This window comes from Sorghum bicolor, chromosome 4 (assembly GCF_000003195.3).
Source record: "Sorghum bicolor cultivar BTx623 chromosome 4, Sorghum_bicolor_NCBIv3, whole genome shotgun sequence".
Taxonomy (NCBI): domain Eukaryota; kingdom Viridiplantae; phylum Streptophyta; class Magnoliopsida; order Poales; family Poaceae; genus Sorghum; species Sorghum bicolor.
The window spans coordinates 34,733,728-34,757,529 of record NC_012873.2 but is presented as its reverse complement, the minus strand read 5'-3'; the positions used below and the strand labels follow the sequence as shown (position 1 = coordinate 34,757,529).

At 53.2% G+C, this 23,802-nt stretch overlaps 1 protein-coding gene across 6 annotated transcripts in view; it reads left to right on the top strand.

Moving 5' to 3' along the window:
- Positions 2,715 to 23,802, top strand: part of LOC8081667 (probable protein transport Sec1a) — a 59,280-nt gene continuing 38,192 nt past the window's right edge. The window contains exons 1-8 of one of the 6 annotated variants that reach the window (XR_002452229.1): positions 2,715 to 3,046; positions 3,936 to 4,030; positions 4,507 to 4,588; positions 5,522 to 5,600; positions 13,675 to 13,725; positions 13,816 to 13,912; positions 14,010 to 14,042; positions 23,313 to 23,441. Coding sequence is in view for 4 of the 6 variants with exons in the window: in XM_021459108.1 (XP_021314783.1) it covers positions 2,977 to 3,046; positions 3,936 to 4,030; positions 4,507 to 4,588; positions 5,522 to 5,600; positions 13,675 to 13,725; positions 13,816 to 13,912; positions 14,010 to 14,042; positions 23,313 to 23,441 (636 nt within the window). In the remaining 2 variants the exon portion in view is untranslated. The remainder of the gene's footprint in view (positions 3,047 to 3,935; positions 4,031 to 4,506; positions 4,589 to 5,521; positions 5,601 to 13,674; positions 13,726 to 13,815; positions 13,913 to 14,009; positions 14,043 to 23,312; positions 23,442 to 23,802) is intronic. The other 5 variants (XR_002452228.1, XM_021459108.1, XM_021459107.1 and 2 more) reach the window with 5 other exon arrangements.

Genomic DNA, 23,802 nt, shown 5'->3' with positions numbered 1-23,802 from the left:
CTATCAGAATTGGAAGAATAGCGAGAGAAAGCATATCACAATTCGAAGATCTACAAATAAAGAGTCAAAAGGTGGCATGACAAGAGAATCAAGAAGAAGGAGTTTACACCCAGAGATAAGGTATTACTTTTTAATTCCAGGGTGAAGCTTTTCGAGCATGGAAAACTCCAAAGTAAATGAGAAGGACCATTCAAGGTAATTAATTCATCATCCCACGGAGCTATCACACTTCAAAATGACGAAGGTACGTTATTCAAGGTAAATGGTCAACGTCTTAAATTATTTTTAGAGCCCAATAAAGAATTAGAAGAAATAGACGTAGTCCATTTTTTCCTTCCCATGGAGAATTAGAGCCCGACCTTTTTAGTCTGACGTTTTTGGGTCATATATATATTCCTAATTAAGTCTGCATCTAGAAACACGCTCGAGGAAGCGGGCCCGCAGCGGAGCCAGAGAGAGGGCGGGCGCCCTGATCAAGTGGGCGGGCGCCCAGCCCGTGTTCCCCTTCGGTCCCGATTTTCTCTGTTATGGAAAATACACTTATGGTAATCCGAATAATCTCTCAGATGGAAAGTTTCTCACGCACATCGACGGGAGCAACCAGAACAACCTCTAGAGGCACTTTTTGACCCCTATATAAACAGACCCCTGACATCAGTTTTCAAACACCAATCCACCCAAGCCTTCTCTTCTTCTTCTTCTTCTTCTTCAATTTGAGCTTGTTTAGTCCCTCGCTGCTCCAATGGCCGAGAAGTTCCACGATGATTGGGAACTCGTCCCCTTCAACCTCAACATGGAGCCTGTGGAAGACCCCGACACCTGTGCTCTCATCCCAGCCAACACAGAGCGACAGCTAGAAGCCATGCCATTAAGCCAACGCAGCTCCGTCCAATCCTATCATGCTCAACCAGTTCTCACCGCACCGCCACAACCCCTACTCCTCAAGGGATCATCATCCAAGACGAAGACCACCATCAAGGTGCCAACCGGCACGAGGATCCTTCCACCTAGACCCAATGAGAGGGTCGTTGGAGTCAAGACCAACCGGAGCGTCGAGATCAGCAGCATTTGCTACACTACGGAGGAGAGGCCTTACTTCGAAGGGATTAGAGCAGCCAAAGTCCGTTTCATCCCTCCAAAGGCAGCCCCGAAGCACGCTCTCAATGCTTTTGAAACACCTCCCAAACGTCGCAAGACTATAGTAGATATTGATGAGGACGTTCGCAGGCTAGACAGAGTCATCATAGATCTTTAGTCCTCAGTTAATTCCCTCACTAGACAGCTCTCTAACCACAACACTGTTATACTAGGCCTTAGGTAGGATCTTGCCAGTGCCAATAAGAAGATTAAGGAGTTAGAGCGCCGCTGAGTTATCTAGATTAGACCTTGAGGCAATGCATCTTAGTTATCTATCTTTAAATTCGGTTTAGGTTTACTACTATCGTGAGTTTGCTACTAGTTATTTGTAATAAATGCCTCAAGATTAATAAAGAGTATTATTATTATTATGTCTTGTGTGTCTCCACTTTATTTTTGTGCAAGAAAACAGAAAACAAGTATGAGGGAGATCCCTCGACATGCCAAACACACTTTGACTTTCTTTGTTAATCTCTATTTCTGTAGATGGTCATTGCGACCACTAATGTTAATTTGATTGAAATAGGTGTTGTATTCGGGGTGGACGTGATGCCCGCTTGGGTGAATAGTATAAAACTTCAAATTATGATATTTTATGAGTAAATATTCATGTGCCTCACTACCGTAGGAAAAAAGATCAATCAAAGTTATATTTTAATTTAATAAAACATAATAAGATATTCTCAAATTATTATAAGTATCAACTTTTGTTATGATGACATGATTATTTAAAGATAATTATAGCTTTATATTTACAAAAAATAAAAGTCATTGTAATTTTCTTAGCGGTTCAAAGTATCTCAAGTTTGATAAAAATTATAGAGAAAATTATAAAAATATGATATTTGATATTATTTTATTATATAAATTTGATTAAATTTTAAATGCTCTGACTTTTAAGAAAATTAAAACAACTTATAATTATATTCTGGATGAGGGAGTAGATGGATATGTGAGGTCTTGCAGTTCTGCATTTCATAGAGTACATTTTTTTAGGCTTTTACATGTATGTTATTATAAAAGTTGGTAATTACCTAAAAGCTATTAAAAAAGTTGAGCTCTTATAGGTGCCACAGCTCTAATTTTTTTACCCTTCATGCCATTTCCGTCAGATTTGGTTTAACGGTGTCGAACCGCTTATGTGGAAAGTCAAAAATACCCTTAAGGCTGAATATGTAATTAATTTTTTTGAGCATCTTAATGACCTCAAATAAAAAAAATTCAAAACTATAAAGTTGTAGTTCTCGACAATACCTATGAGTTTTGTATAAAAATTATTTTTATAGAATTCCATTCAAAAAATATATGATTTGATATAATTAATATGTCTTAGAAAAAAATTATATTTTTATACAAAATCAAATAATTTTTTTTGTATAAATATTGGAGATTTCGATGAGATCTATAACTTTCTATTTTTGAGTTTTTTCATTTGAGATCGTTAAAATACTTAAAAAAATTAATTAAATATTTAGACATGAGAGTATTTTAGACTTTTTTTTCCCTTTCGTCCGATTATGGTCGTGGGCTATTTTCGAGGCTAACCAAGCTGCAGGGCAGTACCGTAATTTCCGTGGCCGTTTGCGGCCGACGAGGCGACGACCTCTCCGAGAACCGAGAACGACTCTTCCTCCCCTTTGCTTCCCCAGACCGCTCTGCCGCGTCAATCTCGCGCCCCGTCCCGCTTCCGCTGCCGCTTGCCCGCTTCCTCGTCGCCGCCATCTTGCTCTGGTCCCCGTGGCAGCGGCCGCTGCTCCAAGTAGGAGCCGAGTGATTCTCTGGCCGAAGATCCAGGCTGAGTCGGCGTCGCCGGCAGCAGAGGCGGGAGACTCCGCCATCATGTCGTTGGACTCGGAGGCCTCCTCGCAGGGCGGGGACTACCGTAGCTTCCGCCAGATCACTCGAGATCGTAATCCCTCTTCCCAGTTCCCATCCCGATTTGGATTTGCTCGCTCGCTGCTGCTGGAAATGGATCTGGCAAAATTGCTTACGGAGCTGGAAATACCGACATGCGGTTTGTTGCTCTGGAGTCTAACCTCTAGTCGCAGTAGAGAATTATACGGCGTAGTGATCTTTTACCTGGAAGGGTGCTTAACCTTGCATTGCCGTTGCAACTGAGTGATGCCTCGTTGGTTTTGCTTGCCACACTTGTGGCTTCAGTGTGCGGATACCTTGATGAAGAGAGTAGTGACAATACAATGAGGGCTATGCTCTCCTCGGCACTAGGAGCCAAACATTTTGATACCTGATAGAAGTAGCATGGCCAAAATTTACTTGGAAAATCAATAATGTTACTGGATTGAATCTGCTGTTAGCCATTCTGTAGTGTTTTTCTCTCGTAACAAATCAGCCAACAATACAGGCTCATAGCCAAAATATAGTGACACTGTTAGGCTAATAGCTTTTGGAATGTGATTTTGGAATGTGAGGGAGTGCTGGACAACTATTGTCTTGTTATACATATTTTATGGAAAAAGTCATGTAGTATTGCCTCAGAGGAATCTTGATATGGAGTGATTTTCATACATAGTTAACAATTGTATGGACCCACCACTTTGCAGATGCTCATTATTAATAATTTTCTAAGTATCCATCCAATAATTTTGTGACATCTTTGCTCAGTATATCATATACAATCTTGTTTGTTTTATTTAACTGATTACATATGTATCGGTGGAACTTTGCAGCTACTTATGTTTGTGTTAACTAATATATTGCATATATTGACTTGCTTGAGACAAAGGATTTTGTTGCTGCTGCTGTTGGGTTTATAAATAATCGTGCTTTGACAAATGCAGGTTTATTATTTGAAATGCTCAGATCAACTAGGAAGAATTCGAAATCAACATGGAAGGTATCCTTTTCCATTGAACATTATGAGAAGCAATTTCAGGTTACATGCGTTATTGGATTGGTACACCAAGATTACACCCTGTCAGTTTAGTGCAGCTGCTTTTTGTGTGTCTTATGGTCTTTATGATGTAATAACTGGAGAAACATTAAACCTACCACTCTTAATTGATCAATGTGCTTGGTCAATTTGCTTTCTGACATTCTCAAGGTTCACCTGATTTTGCTTCATCTGGAAACAAACACAATAAAGGGATTGCAGGCATTCTATGGAACATGTGTGTTAAAAAAAAAGATCTATGGAACATGTTGTGATGAAGTAATCTAATGTTGGTTGACTATTTTTTTTCCAAAACCAGTTTAACTATGTCTAAGAACTTACATTCTGATTATTGACATATTTGGTATATAGTCTTAAACGCATGAGATAATTGTAACATTTGTTTTACTCCCATTTTATAATAAATAATCCTGAAAAAGTTTTGCATTTTATTCACAAATTGTCATGATCTCTTCTAGGTCCTTATCATGGATAAGTTTACAGTCAAGATTATGTCTTATGCATGCAAGATGGCAGATATCACAGAAGAAGGGGTTTCATGTAAGTGGGCAGACATGATTTGTTTTTTTGTTGTGAGTTTTGTTTTTACTTGTATATACAAAGTTTCCTTTTCCATTCCTGCTAGAGTATATAAATAACGAAGTGGAAAAAACAGATGTAAACCAGTGGATCGCCACACCCACCTGTTGTTTTGACATTTTAGATCCCCTAAATACTAAAAATTCATTAATTTAGGACTTGCAAAATCAGGCATGACTTTCCATAATTATTGAAGAGGCAGTTTTGCAGGGGTTGAGATGTTTCTTCAAGTTCATGATAAGGGGTGGGGGTAGGTGTCCAGCCATAGGTGTACCTACTACGGGTGTGAACAATTGTTTATACTGCTATAAATGTGTGTTTTTTCTATGTTTCTGTACTAGGAATTTTGTAACCTTTTAGCTGAGTTACACCACAAGGCTCTTCTGGCACTATATATATTTCCAAAATTATCTGCATACAGTATTTCTTCTGGCAGACACCCTGTGGACCGATAGAAGGACCTTGTTGATATCGCCAATGAATAATTTGGTAATTAGTATTCAGTAGCCATTTAATGCAGTCTGCCTTTGTGTGCAGTATAACTGCAATTTGTGAAACTGTGAATTACCATTTTGAATCTATCCCATCCCATGAGACCTATGTTTTCTTTTAGTATTTGTATCATAGATCTTTATTAAATGACAACAATAGTGTTTAGAAACTTTCTCCCTTAAGCCCAAGTTGAATCATCTCTGTTTTTTTAGGTATCTTGTCCTTCAACTTCCTGCATATGGCATGCTGGTCATCACCTATTGCCTTGTTTTTTTTCCTTCATATTTTCTTTCTGAAGTTCTATTTCCATTCCTTCAGATTAAAGTGCTCTTTGTGAGAATATGGGATTTCCACTAGATGCTTAATCTGACGTAGGTCCGCATTATGAAAATCGTTTTGCAGTGGTCGAAGACTTATATAAACGAAGGCAGCCATTGCCTTCACTGGATGCCATATATTTCATCCAACCAACTAAAGAAAAGTAAGTTATCATGCTTGAAATAGTCTTGTTACAAATCTTGGATCATAGAGCGATAGTATTTTCAATTTTACATTGGAAATAGTCTGTATGCCTGTATAAAACACTGTAACTGGATAAGTATGATTAAACAGCTATCTATATTCCACTATTAAGCGGTTTGGCAAATAAGATGCAGATACAGTTTTCTGGGTGTTAGTGGCTCAATAATTTGGACATTTTGATCTTATATATCCATTTTGCAGTTATGCTATCTCTATCCTTTGTACAAAAAGTGTTCTTTAACACAGGAGGCTCCAAAAATGGCCAAAGCTCCAGTTTACATGGACTCGTAGCATAAAATGTGTCCCTCAATTCAATGTGAGAGAAACCAGTGGACAACATAATTCCTGTTGTTGAATGAGGCTAGCCATAATAAAATTTTGAATTTCATGCATCAATTAGTTCATCCATACTTAAGCTGCTGAAGAAATATAGGACGATCTGCTCATATGTCAATATTTATCCTCACATCCAGGTTCAGCCAGGACAATCATTTCGTGTGTGTGTGTCTATCTATCTATCTCTATATACACACACACACACACACACACACACACAAGTGCTATTCTACACCAAACTGTTATACTGAATAGAATTTAGTATGCTTTAGTATTCGTGTTTCAGTATTGTTCAGTATTTCGCAAAGTTCAGCTAGGCGCTAGGCGGAATCTAGGCGCGGACCCTCCGCCTAGCGCCTAGTCGGGAGTAATCGTGGCTAGGCGTTTTGCTAGGCGCTTAAAAGAAAAGAAAAAACAATAGAAAAGTAGTAGTAATGGAAGGGAGAAAGAATATAAGGCCCATTTAACAGCCCACTTTAGCTCCCGCAAGTCGCGACCGCGTGACTCCCTGTCTCCCCCGTGTCTCCCGTCGCCCCCGTGACTCCCTGTCTCCCGCATCGCGTCGCCCCCGTGACTCGCGACTCGCGACTCGCGACGCGAGCGACTCTGCCCCCCGCCGCCGCCCTCTCCCGCTGCTCCCTCTCTCTGCGCACGCCGTCGCCCGCGCTGCTCCTCCCCGCTGGTGACTGTCTCCTCGCGCCCGCGCTCGCCGCCGTCTGCGCACGTCCGAAGCTCCGCCAGATGCTGTCCACCCCCACCGGCGCCGCCGCCGCCGCCTAGGTTCCGCCTACCCCCATAGGCGAGGCGGGGAGCCTCCGATTCGCGACTAGTCGCGCCTAGGCGAGCGCCTAGCGTAACTATGGTATTTCGTGGTCCTGGGTGTACGACTGGATGATACTGAACGTTGTTTAGTACTGCTCAGTATTTTTTCTACTCAGTTTTTTTTCCTGGAATACGCAGGAGAGCTGCGTATCATTGCATTAAGATAGGAGAGAAAAGAGGAGGCATAAATGCCAAGTACAAAACAGGTTCAACACCACCCCATACTCACACCAACACACGCAAAGGAACACTAAACACAAAAACCACCCTACAAAAACAACCACTCCAGAAAAAGCCCTAGACAAAGAAAGACGACCAAAAAACACTACAAAATGCCTCTAACCACCATTGCGAACAGCAACCAGACTTCTAAGTCTTCTGAGGCCTTTGGCACCGGCCAAAATCCAGAGATCAACCTCCTCACTTGCAAGGAGAAGGGCACGACTCCGATTGGGCGAGATGCTAGTGAAAACCCTGTTGTTCCTTCCTTTCCAAAGAATCCAAGCACGCAAAGAAACCAGCGAGTTGAAGCCCTGTTTAACTTCCTTGTTGAAAGAGCTGCCGGCCTGAAGCCACCAATCAAAGAAATTTGTCGAGTCTGGTCGAGGACCTATGTCAGGAAGTCCAAAACGACAGAGCAGCAGGTGCCAAAACTGTAGCGAAAAAACGCAGGAACATAAGAGATGCTGGATAGATTCGTCCTCCTGGTCACAAAGAGGGCAATTCTCAGGATGTGGGAGACCCCGTCTGGCCAGTCTATCTGCCGTCCAGCACCTGTTATGAACCACTAGCCAAAGGAAGAATTTACACTTCCTGGGGGCCCAGCTGCCCCAGATCAGCCTGCAGGGTTCGAACAAGATAGCACCATTGAAGAAGGCCCTATACGCTGATTTAGTAGAAAAATCTCCAGAAGCTTCAAATTTTCACTTGTGCTTATCAGTCACTTCAGGTTGCAGAACCACTTCCTGAACCATCTCCCAGATTTCCAAATATTCAGCCAGAACTGCAACAGTGTGGTGCCCTTAGGGCAGCTCCAGTGTGCATGCGAAGCGAACCGAGGGGAGAGAGAAATGCTGCTTGGTTCGATGCACACACTGGAGTAACCGAACCATGCAAGAAGATTCCTCGGTTCGGCGTTTGTTTTCGGTTCGACGCTTCAAACTAGAATATTAAATTTCATGTACGGCCGTGCACTGCCATGCACAAAAGAAAGCAGATGAGCGCTCTGGACTTTAATTTGTTTATTGTTTGATGTGGGTCCTATGAGCACAAAAACGAACCGAACACTAGAGCTGTGCTGCTTCACTTGCAAACGATTTCAAAGGCTGCATGCGTTGCCTGACAAATGCTGCTTGGTTCGCCATCACACTGGAGCTGCTCTTAGGGTGTAGAATAGCGCTGCCATATATATATACCGTTTGCATGTTTGCACTTATTGTTCAGTACTCTTTGAGTGTATGGGGGTTGTTGCCCAACACATAGAGATTTGGATCTGGGAATGCCCAGAGGGCAGCTTGGCCCTAGGCCGCTTGGATTGAATCAAATTGTGATAAGAGGATACAGTAGAGGGAGGGGGGTCTGCCACTTATATAGCAATGTGGTCAGCCACCCACTCCAGAATATGCTATAGCAAAAGTAAAGATGCCTGCTCCAAACTTGGATGCCAAGGCACTGCTACTACTAATGCAGAAATTAAGATACATAGCAATTAGGCTTAACTAACATTCTCCCCCTAAGCCTAATGCTGGTTGATCTGCTCCAGTCCAATCCTCCTCCTCATCTCCTGAAACTTGGCCTTTCCCAGAGACTTGGTGAGTATGTTTGCAAGCTGATCAGTAGTAGGGATGTGGCTGGCCTTGATACTTCCATCTTCCAGGCAGTCTCTGATGAAGTGGTACTTGATTCTTATGTGCTTGCTCCTGTCATGGAAGACTGGGTTCTTGGCCAGAGCTAAAGCAGACTTGCTGTCCACCTTCAACTCCACCACGTCAACTTCTTTGCCCAGCAGCTCCCCGAGCAGTCTGGACAACCATAGTGCTTGAGTTGCAGCAGAGGCAGTAGCAATGTATTCTGCCTCGCAGCTTGACAAGGCCACCACTCTCTGCTTGATTGACTGCCAGCTGACCAGACAATCGCCCAAGAAGAACATAGTCCCACTGGTGCTCTTGCTTGTATCGATGTCACCGGCAAGGTCGCTGTCACAGTAGCCGATGAAGCGCGCTGTTCCAGGAGCCCTCTTGTAGTGAAGACCATACTCCAGAGTCCCAGCAACGTAGCGGAGGATGCGCTTCACCGCCTGCAGATGCTCCACCGTGGGCCGCTCCATGAACCGGCTCACGTACCCGACGGCAAACGCCAAATCCGGCCGGGTATGCACGAGGTACCGGAGGCTGCCGACAAGCCGCCGGTAGTGCGTGGAGTCCACCTCCTCAGCCTTGCTCTCCCTGCTCAGGCGAAGCTTCTCTTCCATGGGCGTGTGCGCCGGATTGCAGCCAACCATCTCGCCGAGCTCGAGGATCCGCTTGGCATAGTGAGTATGGCGGAGAGTGATGCCCCTGGCATCCTGACGCACCTCGACGCCGAGATAGAAGCAGAGTAAGCCAAGGTCGCTCATGTCGAACCTTTCCTTCATCTGCGCCTTGAAGCTCTTGACCTCCTCCTCCTCAGCGCCGGTGATGATGAGGTCGTCGACGTACACCCCGACGAGCAGGACAGAGCGCCCGCTGCCCCGCCGATACACAGCCGCCTCGTGCGCGCTCTGGGTGAAGCCCATCGCCTTCAGGGTGGCGTCCAGCTTCGCGTTCCAGGCGCGCGGTGCCTGCCGCAAGCCGTACAGGGCCTTGCGCAGGCGGTACACCTTGCCTTCTTCTCCGGCGACGGCGAAGCCCGGTGGCTGGCGCACGTATACCTCCTCCTTGAGGTCGCCGTTCAGGAAGGCGGACTTCACGTCCATGTGATGCACCGACCACCCTTCCTCAGCCGCCAGCGCGAGGAGGACGCGCACTGACTCCATGCGCGCCACGGGGGCGAACGCGTCGTCGTAGTCGACGCCCTCCTGCTGGACGAAGCCCCGCGCCACCAGTCGAGCCTTGTGCTTGATCACCGAGCCCTTCTCGTCCTTCTTGAGCTTGAAGACCCATTTCAGGGTGATCGGGCGATGACCAGCAGGCAATTCAACAAGCTCCCAGGTCTTGTTCCTCTCCACCGACTCGATCTCCTGCTTCATGGCGGCCTCCCACGCCGGATCACCTCGTGCCTCCGCGTGGTTGATGGGCTCACCAGCGTGCGTGAGGTGGAGCTGGGCGAAGAGGCGCGGCGCCAGGTCTGGAGGAGACACATCTCCCAGGATGTTGGTCATCTTGCGGTACCGGAGGGGCTCGTCGTCGTAGAAGGCGTCCAAGCGATCCTCGTCATCCTCCAGTGGCGTCGCGAGCTCGACTTGGGGCTGATCGGTGGTCGGAGTAGTGGTCGGAGATGGTGTCGCAGCAGCTCCAGCACTGCTCCCGTTCTCCCCCGGAGCTGGTGAGCTTGATGGCGTGGTCGGAGATGCTGAAGTGGTCGGAGTGGTCGGAGATGGTGTAGGCGCGGCTGGAGCAACTGCGGTGGTCGGAGTGGTCGAAGCAGAGGAGGTTGTTGAGGATTCGCCTCGTGCTCCTTCCTTCCCGCTGAACACCGCGTACTCGATGACGAACTCCGTGTTCACTGGAGCTGCGTCCTCTCCAGCCTTCACCCAGTCCCAGCCGCGGCTCTCGTCGAAGATGACATCCCGCGACACGCGCACTCGCTGCGTCGCCGGGTCGAGCACGCCGTACGCCTTGGCACCGTCGGCGTACCCGATAAAGATGCCGGGGCGACTCCGATCATCCAACTTCTTCAGCTGGGTGAGGTCCTTGGTGTATGCCACACACCCGAACGTGCGCAGGTGACCCACCGCCGGCGTCTTGCCGTGCCATGCTTCGTAAGGCGTCTTGCCCTGCAAGCTCCTGGTAGGCGCTCGGTTCAGGAGATGGACAGCAGTCACCACTGCCTCCCCCCAATACCGAGCCGGAAGGCACCTCTGCTTCAGCAGCGCACGAGCCATGGCCACCACCGTCTGGTTCCGGCGCTCCACGACTCCGTTCTGCTGCGGCGAGTAGGGGGCGGTGTAGTGGCGCTCGATTCCTTCATCGGCGCAGTAGGCCGCAAACTCCATGGCGGTGAATTCGCGACCGTTGTCGGTGCGCAGCACCTGGAGCTTGCGTCCGCTCCCCTTCTCAGCTACAGCCTGGAGATGTTTGATGGCGTCCGCGGCGGCGTCCTTGGTGGTCAGCAGTGCCACCCACATGTACCGCGTGGCGTCGTCGACGAGCAGCAGGAAGTAGCGTCTGCCGCCTGGAGTCGCCGGCGTGATTGGGCCGCAGAGATCGCCGTGGACGAGCTTGAGCGGCTCCTGCGCGCGGTACTCAGCCTCCGCCGGGAACGGGGCTCGACGATGCTTAGCGAGGACGCACGTGTCGCAGAGCTGCCCGACGTGGGTGATCGCCGGCAATCCGCGCACCATGTCGTTCTTGGACAGCTGCCGGAGAGCGTCGAAGTGGAGATGACCGTAGCGCTCGTGCCAGCGCCATGCCACATCATCCTTGCGTGCGGCGAGGCAGAGTGGCTTGGCCTGGTTCAGATGCAGGACATAGAGGCGGTTAGCACCGCGGCGCACCTTGACGAGTAGCCGCCGGTGTCGATCCCAAATCCTCAGGACGACGTGCTCGATCTCCAGCTTTGACCCCCCCTCGTCCAGTTGGCCGAGGCTCATGATCGAATTCCTGAGCGCTGGGATGAAGTAGACGCCGTGGAGCACCCGGTGCTCCCCGTTCTTCGCTTCGAAGATGATGGACCCGACGCCATGGATCTCCACCTTCGACTCGTCGCCGAACCTCACCGATCCTCTGGCAGAAGTGTCCAGGTCGGTGAAGAGCTCGCGTCGGCCGGTCATGTGGTGGGTTGCACCGCTGTCCAGGTACCATCCGTCCATCTTCTCTTCATTGCCGGTGTCGAGGTAGGCGCGCGCACGGGGTTCTTCAAGCTCGAGGCAGCCGTTCTTGGCGCAGAAAATTGAAGCTTGGGCCTTGCTGCAGCTCCCTCGTGCGTCGAGCTCCAGGAAGCCATGCGCGAGGAAGGCGGCAGCGTCCTCATCCACTTGGACGACGTTGGCGGCGCCACCGCGCTCTCGGTTACGTCGGGGATGAGGACAGTCTCGGGCCCAGTGGCCTGCTTGATGGCAGTTGAGGCAGAGGTCGTCGCGATTCGCCTTGCGCTCGCTGTCCGCACCTCCTGCCTTGTCCGCCTGCGCCCCTCCGCCACCGGCTCCGCCTCCGTCGCGATCGCCGCGCGGCTTGTTCTTCTTGCCACCGCGAGGTCGCCGTCGCTTGTCCTTGGACGGCCCGACTGCTTCCTCCTTCTTCTTCTTGTCGAAGGCCCGCCACTGTTCGGCGGTGTACAGAAGCTTGCCGCCGGCGTTGGCGGATTCGAGGTCGTCCGCCAGCTCTCGGTCCTGGACCGACTTGAGCCGGCCGGTGACGTCCTCGATGGTGAGCGCGTCGAAGTCGAGCAGAGTCTCGATCGAGTTTACGATCTGCCTGTACCTCTTCGGCATGCACCGGAGGAGCTTCTCGACGGCGCGTTCTTCGGTGAGGTCGGTGTCGCCGTTCAGCTTCATCTGCTCCATCAGACTGCTGAGGCGCACGGCGAAGTCCTCGACATGTTCGCCGGGCTGAAAGGCGAGGCCTTCCCACTCCCCGCGAAGGCGCTGCAGCGTCGCGCGGCGTACCCGGTCACCGCCGACTCTGTGCAGCGCGATGGCGTCCCACGCCAGCTTCGCCGTCCTCTTGTTGGCGATGGAGGCCGCGATGTCGAGCGGGACAGCGGCGCACAGAGCCTCCAAGGCCCGGCGATCCTCCTCATACGTGACGCCACCGAGGTAAACTGCATCCCAAAGATGTCGAGCTTGGAGCTTTACCTTCATCAGGAGGCTCCACTCGTGGTAGTTGCTCTTGGTGAGCATCGGCCACGGCGTCCCGGCCCCGGAGTCGCGGTAGACCATCTGCGGCACCGGCGAACGCCCGCGACGACCACGGCGCCGCTCAGGAGACGGCGACTGGCGGCGGCGCTCGGGAGTGCGCGATCGCGATCCCGCGGAGACCGCGTCCTCCTGCTCCAGCTCCCGGCGTAGGGCGGCCGCGGCGTCAACTGCGGCCTGCGCCGCTGCTGCTGCCTGCTGGGCCGTGACGGCCGCGGCCGCCGCCGCTGCCTCTGCGGCAGCAAGGCGCGTCCTGCGGTCATCTCCCCCTGCACCGAAGGCTCCAGCGCCCCGCTGCTCCACCGTGGATGCCACAGCAGCTGCTGCTGCGGCGGCGGCGGCTGCCCGGACGCGAGCACTCTCGGTGGACATGGCTCTCTTTCTGGGTAAACCCTAAGGCTCTAGATACCAATTGTTGCCCAACACATAGAGATTTGGATCTGGGAATGCCCAGAGGGCAGCTTGGCCCTAGGCCGCTTGGATTGAATCAAATTGTGATAAGAGGATACAGTAGAGGGAGGGGGGTCTGCCACTTATATAGCAATGTGGTCAGCCACCCACTCCAGAATATGCTATAGCAAAAGTAAAGATGCCTGCTCCAAACTTGGATGCCAAGGCACTGCTACTACTAATGCAGAAATTAAGATACATAGCAATTAGGCTTAACTAACAGGGGTTACTCACAGTGGAGGGTTGACATTACCGGTTGCATGTTTGCACTTATTACCCATGAGCATGGCATGTGCTGAATTCTGCTTGCAGCCATATGTTCCATCTCTTGATTTGATTGATGCTATTAACCATCATAACATGGTGATTGCAGCATTGTCATGTTCCTATCTGACATGTCAGGAAGAAGCCCTTTGTACAAGAAGTATGCGCAACATATATGTTTCCACCCACTTTTTTTTTATGGATACTTGCTTTGGTGTTTTTATCTATTGACATATTACTTGTGTTGCAGGGCATATGTGTTTTTCAGTTCTCCCGTGCATAAAGAATTGGTTGCTCAAATAAAAAAGGATTCAAGTGTACTACCTCGTATTGCTGCACTTAGTGAGGTTACATGGCTCTCTTGCCCCTTTTTGTTTTACTTGAGTATGTCATATTGTTATGTTGGTTATTCACTATATCTTGTTCTTTTTGTTTATCTTCTAGATGAATTTGGAGTACTTTGCTATTGATTCCCAGGTAAGCATTTTCCTCCAAAAGATCATTGGTTCCTGATATGGAAGTTATTTCCTACTCCTAGGGAGTAGTTACTCTCTTGTGTATATCTCTAGATTTACGGTGTATATGGTCCGACAAAGTGTATGTAGATGGAGTATATCATCATACTAGACCATCTTGGTACTACGCATGTCAAGTATGCAAGTATACTTAGAGTTGTAGATCGCGTTGGTGGCTATAATTTTTAATATAAAGTTTGCCTTCATTCGAGTTCATATGAAAGGATATGAATTATTTTTCAATATAGAGTTTTTAGATTTGCCCTATTTTGACCAAGATAAGACTCAAAACCAAGTTTAGGGATCAGGATGACATAATTGAACAAGATCTCCAAGGTTAGGGACCAGGATGACACAAGCGAACAAGTTTAGGGACCTAAACAATCATTTTGCGAGTTTAGGGACCGGGATGACACAACCGAACAAGTTCAGGGACCGGTGGTAACGCTATTCTACACCCTAGGTGTAGAATATTAAACTGAGCAGAAAAAATACTGACAAAGTGTCATTCATGACTGAAAAATACTGAAACACAAGTACTGAACAATACCAGTACAATAGTTTGGTGTAGAATAGTATTCTACACCTATATATATATATTTATATCTATATGTATATATATATATATGTATATGTATGTATATATGTACATATACATACATATACATATATGTATGTATATACTCCAGGTCGGAGTAGTTACACACGTACGTGTAGAAAAAACCCACCTATTATATATATGTACGTGTGTAACTACTCTGACCTGGAGTATATCCATGCGAGGTGCAGACGTAGGTAACGGAGCGGGAGTGCTGCCGGTAGACGTTGGGGTGTAGTCTATTACCTTCCTTAACGGGTGGGTTTGCCTGGAATTCAATTAGATCCAATCATGCGACATGCAAACTAACAGATCGATCTCATCTATTTAAATAACATATTTACTGTTTCGTCGCCGTGATTCGAGTCTTTTTGGATCAATCAATTAAACATTTAGTGTGGCGCATATATATCTAGTTTTCACATGCCCTCGGTGCCCCGCCGGTAGATGGCCGCCTCAGTTTGGCATTCCACGCCCTCGGTGCCTGCCGCAAGCCATAGAGGGCCTTGCGCAGACGAAGCACCTTGCCTTCCTTGCCGGGAATCACAAACCCCGGTGGCTGGTGCACGTAGACCTCCTCCTTCAAGTCACCGTTAAGGAACGCCGACTTGACATCCATGTGATGGACACGCCAGCCCTCCTGGGCAGCTAGCGCAAGGAGAAGTCGCACGGACTCCATCCGTGCTACGGGGGCGAAGGCGTCGTTGAAGTCGACCCCCTCCTGCTGCACGAAGCCTCGTGCCACCAAGCGAGCCTTGTGCTTGACGATGGCACCAGCTTCATCCCTCTTCAGCTTGAACACCCACTTAAGGGTGATCGCGCGGTGACCACCAGGGACATCAGCGAGCTCCCAAGTGCGGTTCTGCTTGACCGCGTCCATCTCCTGCTGCATCGCGGCACACCATGCCGCGTCTCCCTCCGCCTCAATGAAGGAGCGAGGCTCACCGTCCTCGTGTGTCAGGTGCAGCTCCGCCTCGAAGTCGTGTACCGCTAACCCAGGGACAGGTTGGTTGCCAAGGATGTTGTCCATGGTGCGGTAGCGTAGAGGCTCGTCGTCGTGGTAGACGTCGACACGGTCCTCGTCGCCGGACAGCGAGGACCGGACAGCGGAGTGGCGAACTCCACCGAACGCTGACGGGCCAAAGCTGCTGGTGCCGACCTTGGAGTTGCCGGCGCCGGTGCAGGGGAGTGGGGAGCTGGTGTAGGAGTGCGTGGTGTAGCCGGTGGTGTTGGACTTGCTGGTGGTGAAGGCGGTGGTGGGCTCGCCGAAGCTGATGGCGAGCCGGGTGCCGAGGAGGGCGAGCTCGGTGAGGACGAGCTGCTAGCTCCCTCGGCTCCCTCTAGGTGGACGTAGTCGATGACGAAGTCCCTGAGGGTCGAGGTCGAGCCATCGTCTACCGCCTTGTCCCAAGTCCAGCCTCGCCCTTCATCGAACACGACGTCCCGGGAGATGCGGACGCGCGGTGTCGCAGGGTCGAGGATGCGGTAGGCCTTGGCGCCCTCCGCGTAGCCGATGAACACTCCTGGAGTGCTCCGGTCGTCGAGCTTGCCGACGTGAGTGAGCTCCTTGGCGAACGCTAGACAGCCGAAGACGCGGAGGTGGCTCACCACCGGCTTGCGCCCGTGCCAAGCCTCGTACGGCGTCATGCCGTCAAGCGCCTTGGTGGGCGAGCGGTTGAGGAGATGGACAGCGGTCATCACCGCCTCTCCCCAGTAGATCACCGGCATCCCTCTCTGCTTGAGGAGGGCGCGGGCGGTGGCGACCACCGTCTGGTTGCGGCGCTCGACGACGCCGTTCTCCTGCGGGGTGTACGGCGCGGTGAAGTGGCGCTGGATCCCCTCGTCGGCGCAGTGCGCCGCGAACTCAGCCGCCGTGAACTCGCCGCCGTTGTCCGTGCGCAGCACCCGAAGCTTGCGGCCGCACTCCTCCGCAGCAGCTTGGTGGTGCTTGATGGCGTCCGCGGTTGCCCCCTTGGTGTCGAGGAGGACAACCCACATGTAGCGGGACGCGTCGTCGACGAGGAGGAAGTAGCGTCGTCCTCCAGGTGTAGCCGGTGTCACGGGGCCGCAAAGGTCGCCGTGCACGAGCTCCAGCTTCTCCTTGGCGCGGAAGCTTGCTTGGCAGGGAAAGGGCAGCTGTCGCTGCTTGGTGAGGACGCAGGTGTCGCAGAACTGCTCCACGTTGTCGACGCACGGCATGCCCTGCACCATCTCCTTGTTGCCGAGCTGCTTCAGGGCCTCGAAGTTGAGGTGCCCAAAGCGCTCGTGCCACCGCCAGGCTTCATCGTCCCGCCGAGCTGCAAGACAAAAGGGTTGCGCCACCTGTACGTGAAGAACGTAGAGGCGGGTGCTCCCCCTGTTCACCTTGGCGAGAAGTCGTTGACGTGGATCCCAAATGCGAAGCACGCCGTCCTTGATCTCCACGCGCGAGCCATTCTCATCCAGCTGTCCCAAGCTGATGATGGAGTTCCTCAGCGTGGGGATGTAGTAGACGCCGGTGAGCAGCCGATGCTCACCGTTCTTGGCGACGAAGGTTACGGAGCCGGCGCCCTTGATCTCTACGGCGGAGGCGTCCCCGAACTTGACGGAGCCTCGAACGTCGGAGTCGAGCTCGGAGAAGAACTCCCGCCGGTCTGTCATGTGGTGGGTGGCGCCGGTGTCGAGGCACCACCCATCGATCTTGTTGCTGCCGCCGGACCCGCTGCTGAGGAGGGCGTGTGCCTTGGCCTCGTCGAGGTGGAGAAGAGCCGCTGCAGCCGGTGCTGCTGGAGGTGGCTCAGTGCTAGCATGTGCCATGAACAGAGCTGGCTGCTCCTCCTCCGCCTGTGCGACCTGGGCCTGGGCACGTCGTGGCTGCCTGCAGTCCTTAGCCTAATGGCCAGCAAGACCACAGTTCCTGCAGCAGTCATCTTGTGCCGGCTTGGGTTTTTCGGCGGCGGCGCCTTATACACCTCCGCGGGCGCCTCCGTTGGCACGCCCTTGCGCCCCGGCCTGGGTGCCCTTGCGTGACTTGCCGTGCTTGCCACGCTTGCGGCTGGTTGCTGCAGAAGAAGGCTCCCCCTTCTTCTTGTCACCTTGCCCGGCAGCCCACTGGTCCCGGGTGAGAAGGAGCTTGGGCCCCGAGGAGGGTTGTGGCTCGTCACTGTCGACGACCTTGAGGCGACCTATCGCCTCCTCGATCGACATCGTGGAGAGGTCTAGCAGAGACTCGATTGAGCGAGCCATCTGCCTATACTTCTCGGGGACACAGCGGAAGAGCTTCTCGATAGTTCTCTCCTCGCTGTAGGTGTTGTCACCAAACTGCACCACTTTCTGCAGCAAAGTGTTGAGACGGAGAGCAAAATCATCAATGTCCTCACCTGGCTTGAAGGCCAGGTCCTCCCACTCCTTGCGGAGTTGCTGCAGTGTGGACTTGCGGGCGCGATCACTGCCGATGCGTGCTGCAGCAATGGCGTCCCAAGCATCCTTGGCGTCCGCTTGCTGGTAAGCGAGAACTGCATCTCAGTTGGGACTGCAGCGATGAGGGCATTCAGTGCCCGTCGATCCTGGTCGTAGTCGACGTCGCCGTACCGGACTGCCTCCCACATGTGCAGCACCTGAAGTCTCACCTTCATCACCGCAGCCCACTCAACATATTTGGTCTTGGTGAGGGTAGGCCACCCACCACCAGGGCCAACGTCCCTGGCAACAGCCTGGTACTCGTGGTAGCCACGGTACCGGTCCGGGGAGAGAGAGCCACGCGGCCTGCGAAGGCCGTGCTCTTCCTCGACCCATCCACCGCCATGGCATGTTGCCATGTGCGCCTCCTCCAGGAGCGCCGCCGGCTCCACCACGGTACCGGTCCGGGGAGAGAGAGCCACGCGGCCTGCGAAGGCCGTGCTCTTCCTCGACCCGTCCACCGCCATTGCCGTGCGCGCCTCCTCCAGGAGCGCCGCCGGCGCCTCCACGCCTGTCTGGACTGCGGCCACGCTCGTGGGTGTGCACAGCTGCCCACTGTGCCGCTCGCCGGTGTGCTGCATCTCTCTCCAGCAGCTCTAGTTCTGGGTCAGCACTGTCATCAGCAGCGATAGAGCTGCTGTGACTGCTGCGCAGGTCCTCCACCTCCGCTGCCGCTGCATGCGCTGCATCTGCAGCTGCTGCTGCCTCCACCTCCGCTCTGGCTGCTGCCAGCTCCGCTTGGGCCAGCCTCGACGCCCTTGCTGCTGCTGCAGCGGTCGCTGCCGCTGCTCGCCTGCGCTCCTCTGCTGCAGCGAGGTCGGCCTCCTGCCGACGCCGCGCGCTCGAGGTGCTCGAGTGCTGAGACTGCCCTTCTGCGGCCATGGCGCGCTGCTGCGCGGAGAGCAGAGGCAGCCGGAACAGTTGCTGCGAGGCAGGGAGCTCAACTGGAGAAGGGATTGAGCAGGAAATGCTTAGGCTACAGGATACTACGGCTCCGATACCACTTGTTAGTCGCTGGATCCTTGCTCTAGGTGTGAGCAGGATCATTACTCTCATTGAGAGGATAGCACACCGAGTTGGGGTAATTTTCTGGGTTTATGTCTCACACAATGCTATGGCAACCTGAGGGGTTGGGGATACATATTTATAGGGCTGCTAACCAGCCAACATATGCCAAGATGTTAGTCTAAGATGCTAGTCTAAGATGTTGTCCTACAGATGCTAACTGCTGTCCTAAAAGCAGTCAAGATGCTGTCCTACAGATGCTAACTGCTGTCCTAAAAGCAGTCAAGGATGCTGTCCTACACAAGGACCATGTGCTGCCTACTGCAGCCCACAACCACCAGCCAACAGAGACTTATCCATCATTGCATCTTTGAATCCACCGATGTGCTAGCGTGTGGTGATAGCTTCGACGGTGGAGGTACCATCGTCGTGTGGTGCCGCGTGGGGTGGGCCGCGCCGTCACCGTGCGGGATCCGTTGTGCCTGGTGCGCTGCTCGCTGTGCTAGTGAGGACGGGTCCACCATCAGTAGTTGGAGAACTGTGCCGTCGCTGGGGTGGAGGAGACTCGCGCCGCCGCTATTGATGTCGCCGCTGAGTGTGCGGGAGGAGCTATCGTTGACGCTACTTGGAGTGCACCGATGGGAAGGGGTCGAGGTGGAGCGCGGTGATGCTGTAGCCGCTGCCGCCTCCATCTGGGTGCGGACAGGAAGGAGAGACATGATTAGGATCAGAGTTATTTATATGTGGTTGGATTAATGGGTCCGCTTTTTTTAACCTGTTAATAAGAAACCTACCACTGAATTTTCCTATATATATTCTTGCTCTTAAGTCAAGAAGTTGATGGAGTGACCCGACACGATGAGGGTCAACAGTGACCCCGAGGAAGTGATGGAGTGCATCCAGATCCTTCATAGCAAACGCCTGCTGAAGAGAGGCGATGATCCGACGAAGGAGGGACTCACTAGAGGCTGTGAGGACAATGTCATCAACATAGAGTAGCAGGTACGCAGTCTCAGCGCCATAGTGATAGATGAACAGAGAAGTATCTGACTTGGCCTCCACAAACCCCAGGGTCAGTAGGAAAGTAGCAAATCGGTGGTTCCACGCCCGGTGGACCTGCTTGAGGCTGTAGAGAGACTTGTTGAGCCGACACACCATGTCGGGACGAGAAGAGTCAACAAACCCCGTTGGCTGGCTGCAGTAGACTGTCTCAGTGAGAACGCCATGCAGGAAGGCATTCTTGACGTCCAGTTGATGCACGGGCCACCCTCGTGTAAGAGCTAGCGAGAGCACCGTGCGGACGGTAGCCGGCTTGACCATTGGGCTGAAAGTCTTGTCGTAGTCGACACCAGGGCGCTGAGTAAAGCCCCAGAGAACCCAGCGAGCCTTGTACCGCTCAAGAGTGCCGTCAGCCCGATGCTTGTGAGTCTAGATCCACTTGCCGGTGACAATGTTGGAGCCCGGCGGACGTGGCACCAGATCCCATGTCTAGTTGGCGAGGAGCGCCGCATACTCCTCTTCCATCGCGCGGCGCCAGTGAGGGTCCAGCAAGGCCTCGCGGACGGAAGAGGGTACCGGGGAGTCCAGCGAGTCCTCGGGCATCGCCGAAAGAGCCTGGGGCTACAGTGTACCAGCCGCGTGTCGCGTCACTATAGGGTGAACATGACGCGGGTGTCGGTAAAGAAGCGGTGGGTGGTACACCGGCGTCGCGACACGAGCAGCTGGGAGCCTCGGCGGCGGTGTCGGTGTCGTCGGCGGGGAAGACGCCGCCGGTGGCGTAGGTGACCCCGACGAAGAGGGGGACACCGGTGCCGAAGGAGGCAGCGGCGCCAGTTGGGCATGTCTTTGGTAGACGCACACCGGCTGGGCGAAGCGTGCCGGTGGGCTGGAGTCGCCTGTCTGGGACCCACGTCGTGGGCACGTCGCTGGTAGACGCACACCGGCTAGGCGAAGCGTGCTAGTGGGGCCGGAGTTGGAGTCGCCGACTCGGGACCTGTATCGTGCGCAGGAACTGGTCCGAAAGCTGACCCCTCGAGGCCCGGGCAGGGTACCGGCCTCGGGGTGTCACGAGCGACTGGCGAGCTGGGGCACGACGTAGTACCTGCAGGAAACACCGGCAAAGGTGGCTCGACCACAGGGTCAGTGGGAACCACAGAGGAGAGGTCATCCGAGGTGGAAGCGGGAGGGGTGGTGGTGGAGAAGGGGAAGACAGGCTCATCGAACACCACATGGCGAGAGACGAGGACTCGATGAGAGGTAAGGTCGTAGCATCGGTACCCCTTGTGATCACTTGTGGTGCTGAAGGAGTTGGCCAAGGTCGCCTGGTCCCAGCCGGCAGGCCCGGGCCATGTAGACGCTGGAGGTGCCGCCCACGGGGTTGCTGAGGGAAACCCTGGGGAAGCACCAGTGAGCATGACCGCCGGCGGGAGAGGCTCACCACCGGGAGCCTGGAACGGCCACATGGAGATGCGCCTTGACCATGGGTTGTGGAAGGATGGCCAGGGTGCACCCTGTGGAGAAGGCGGCGCCGTGTTGCCCCCTCGACCTACTCCACGTCCCCCGCCACGGCCCCTCCCACCCCCGCTCGACCCGAGGGGGAGAGGACCAAGAAGTGATGACTGTGGTGGCGGGGCCGGACGGGGCGGAGGAGCAGCAGCGAGAGCAGTCGAGGAGGACAAGGACCCTAGCACGGAGGTGGACCCAGGCTAGAGGCCCTGAGTAAGCTCCTCCATGACAAGGTCGTCACGGACCTGCAGGAAGGTGGGGAAGGGCCGCTGCCGGGTGATCCACGTCCGGAGGTAGGCGTAGCGGTCACTGAGCCCGCTGAAGACATTGAGGACCAAGATACGGTCCTCCACGGGCCAGCCGAGGTCACCGAGAGAGTCCGCCATGCCGTTCATCTGGCGGCAGAACTCGCCAACAGAGAGGTCGCCCTGGACGAAGGTACGGAAACTCGCGTCGAGCCGCAGAGCCCGGGCCTCGGCGTTGCCCAAGAACTGGTCCTTGAGCGCCAGCTAGGCCCCGCGTGCACTCGGAGTGTTGCGGACGAGGTCGTGGAGGCTAGGCGGGCGTAGGAGGGGAACTCGGGCTTGAGGACGATCGGATCGAGGAGGCGGATGTTCTGGACACCCCCGGCCTGGTAGTGGAGCTGTGCTACGAACGAATCGGTCGGATCGTGCCAGAGGACTGCGGTGTGAGACATGCGGGGACCGGCGGATCCGGAGGACGTGGTCCTGGCGTTTGGTGAAGCAGGGACGCCGAGGAGCTGCTCCGCTAAGGTGATCTGACGGGCCAGGGCATTGGCTGCATCGCGCTCGCGCTCCCAAGTGAAGGCGGCCTCACGCACGTGGGCCTGGCCTCCGCAGCCGCGGCCCGGGCAGCGACGAGGGCGGCGGCGTGGGCGGGGCCGCCGTAGAGGTTGGATGGAGGCGGCGGAGGCGGAGTGGGGTAGCGAGCCGCAGCCAGAGCAAGGCCCACCCCCATGGGCGGAGCAGCCACGACCGCGGCCTGAGCAGGGAGCACAGCGGCCGCAGCTGCCCCTCTGGGCAGAGGAGCCGCGTCGGGGGGCATGCCAAGGCCCGCTGCGACGGTGGCTGCGGCGGCCCTGGCATAGGTGGCAGCGGCGGCCTCTGCGCCCGCATCGGGCGCGTACGACGCGGTGGCGGTGGCCCTGGCGTAGTTGTCCGCTGCGCCCGCATCCGGCGTGGGGTCCTCCGCGCGTGTGTCCGCGCCTGCAGGAGCCACGTCCGCGGCCAGGTCGACAGCTGCGCTGCTGGGAGGAGCGGCAGCGGCGGCGGGCGTGCGCGCGATTTGCGCCCTTTTCGAGGTGGGGAGGGGAGGGGAGGGAAGGAGTGGAGGTATGAGGTAGGAGGGGAGGAGGTGGCTGGCCGGCCATGGCTGCCGGCGGCGGCACGGCAGGCAGTGGCGGCGGCGCCTGGGTGGGCAGGCAGGTCCTAGGCTGCTGATACCATGTTAGAATTAGGTTTTTCTTAACTTGGGCCAACCCTAACCAGGGTGGCAATATGGATGCTATACATGGGCCTATCCTCATGGGCCTAAATACTCATACTCTAACAGTTTCTAGAAGCGATGGAAAAGAAAGTCTATTGCTTTTAATATTAGGGATATACTTGATAACTTCTGTAATTGCATGAGTAGGGTTCCTCACTCAGCTTTGGTGATTGCGTGCAGGGTTTCACAACTGACCATGAGAGGGCATTGGAAGAACTTTTTAGTGAAAATGCAGAAGGATCTCACAAGTATAATGCTTGTCTGAACACAATGGCTACTCGTATATCTACAGTATTTGCATCAATGAGGGTATGCATACTTATGAAAGCTTGTGTTGCTTGAATCTTGTACATTTTGTTTTCTGATACATGACCAGAAGTGTCTACTGTGAGAAAGATGGACCAGAAGTTAGGGAAATAGGTGGGTTGGGTTGTTTCATTAGCCCTCTGCCCTAACCAAATGCCTGACCTTAAATTTAATAACAAAATATGATTGACAGCCCATGAGGTTTGGTGGTCAATTGGTTAGGGACAAAGGCAAACCCTGGGTCTTAATTTTTTCTGGGGTCACTGAAAGTAGATGAATATGCATCTGTATTGAAAATGCATCTTATAGAGAGACCTAAGGCTAGGTAATAGGCAACAGTCCCGGGGGACTAACCTGATCATTA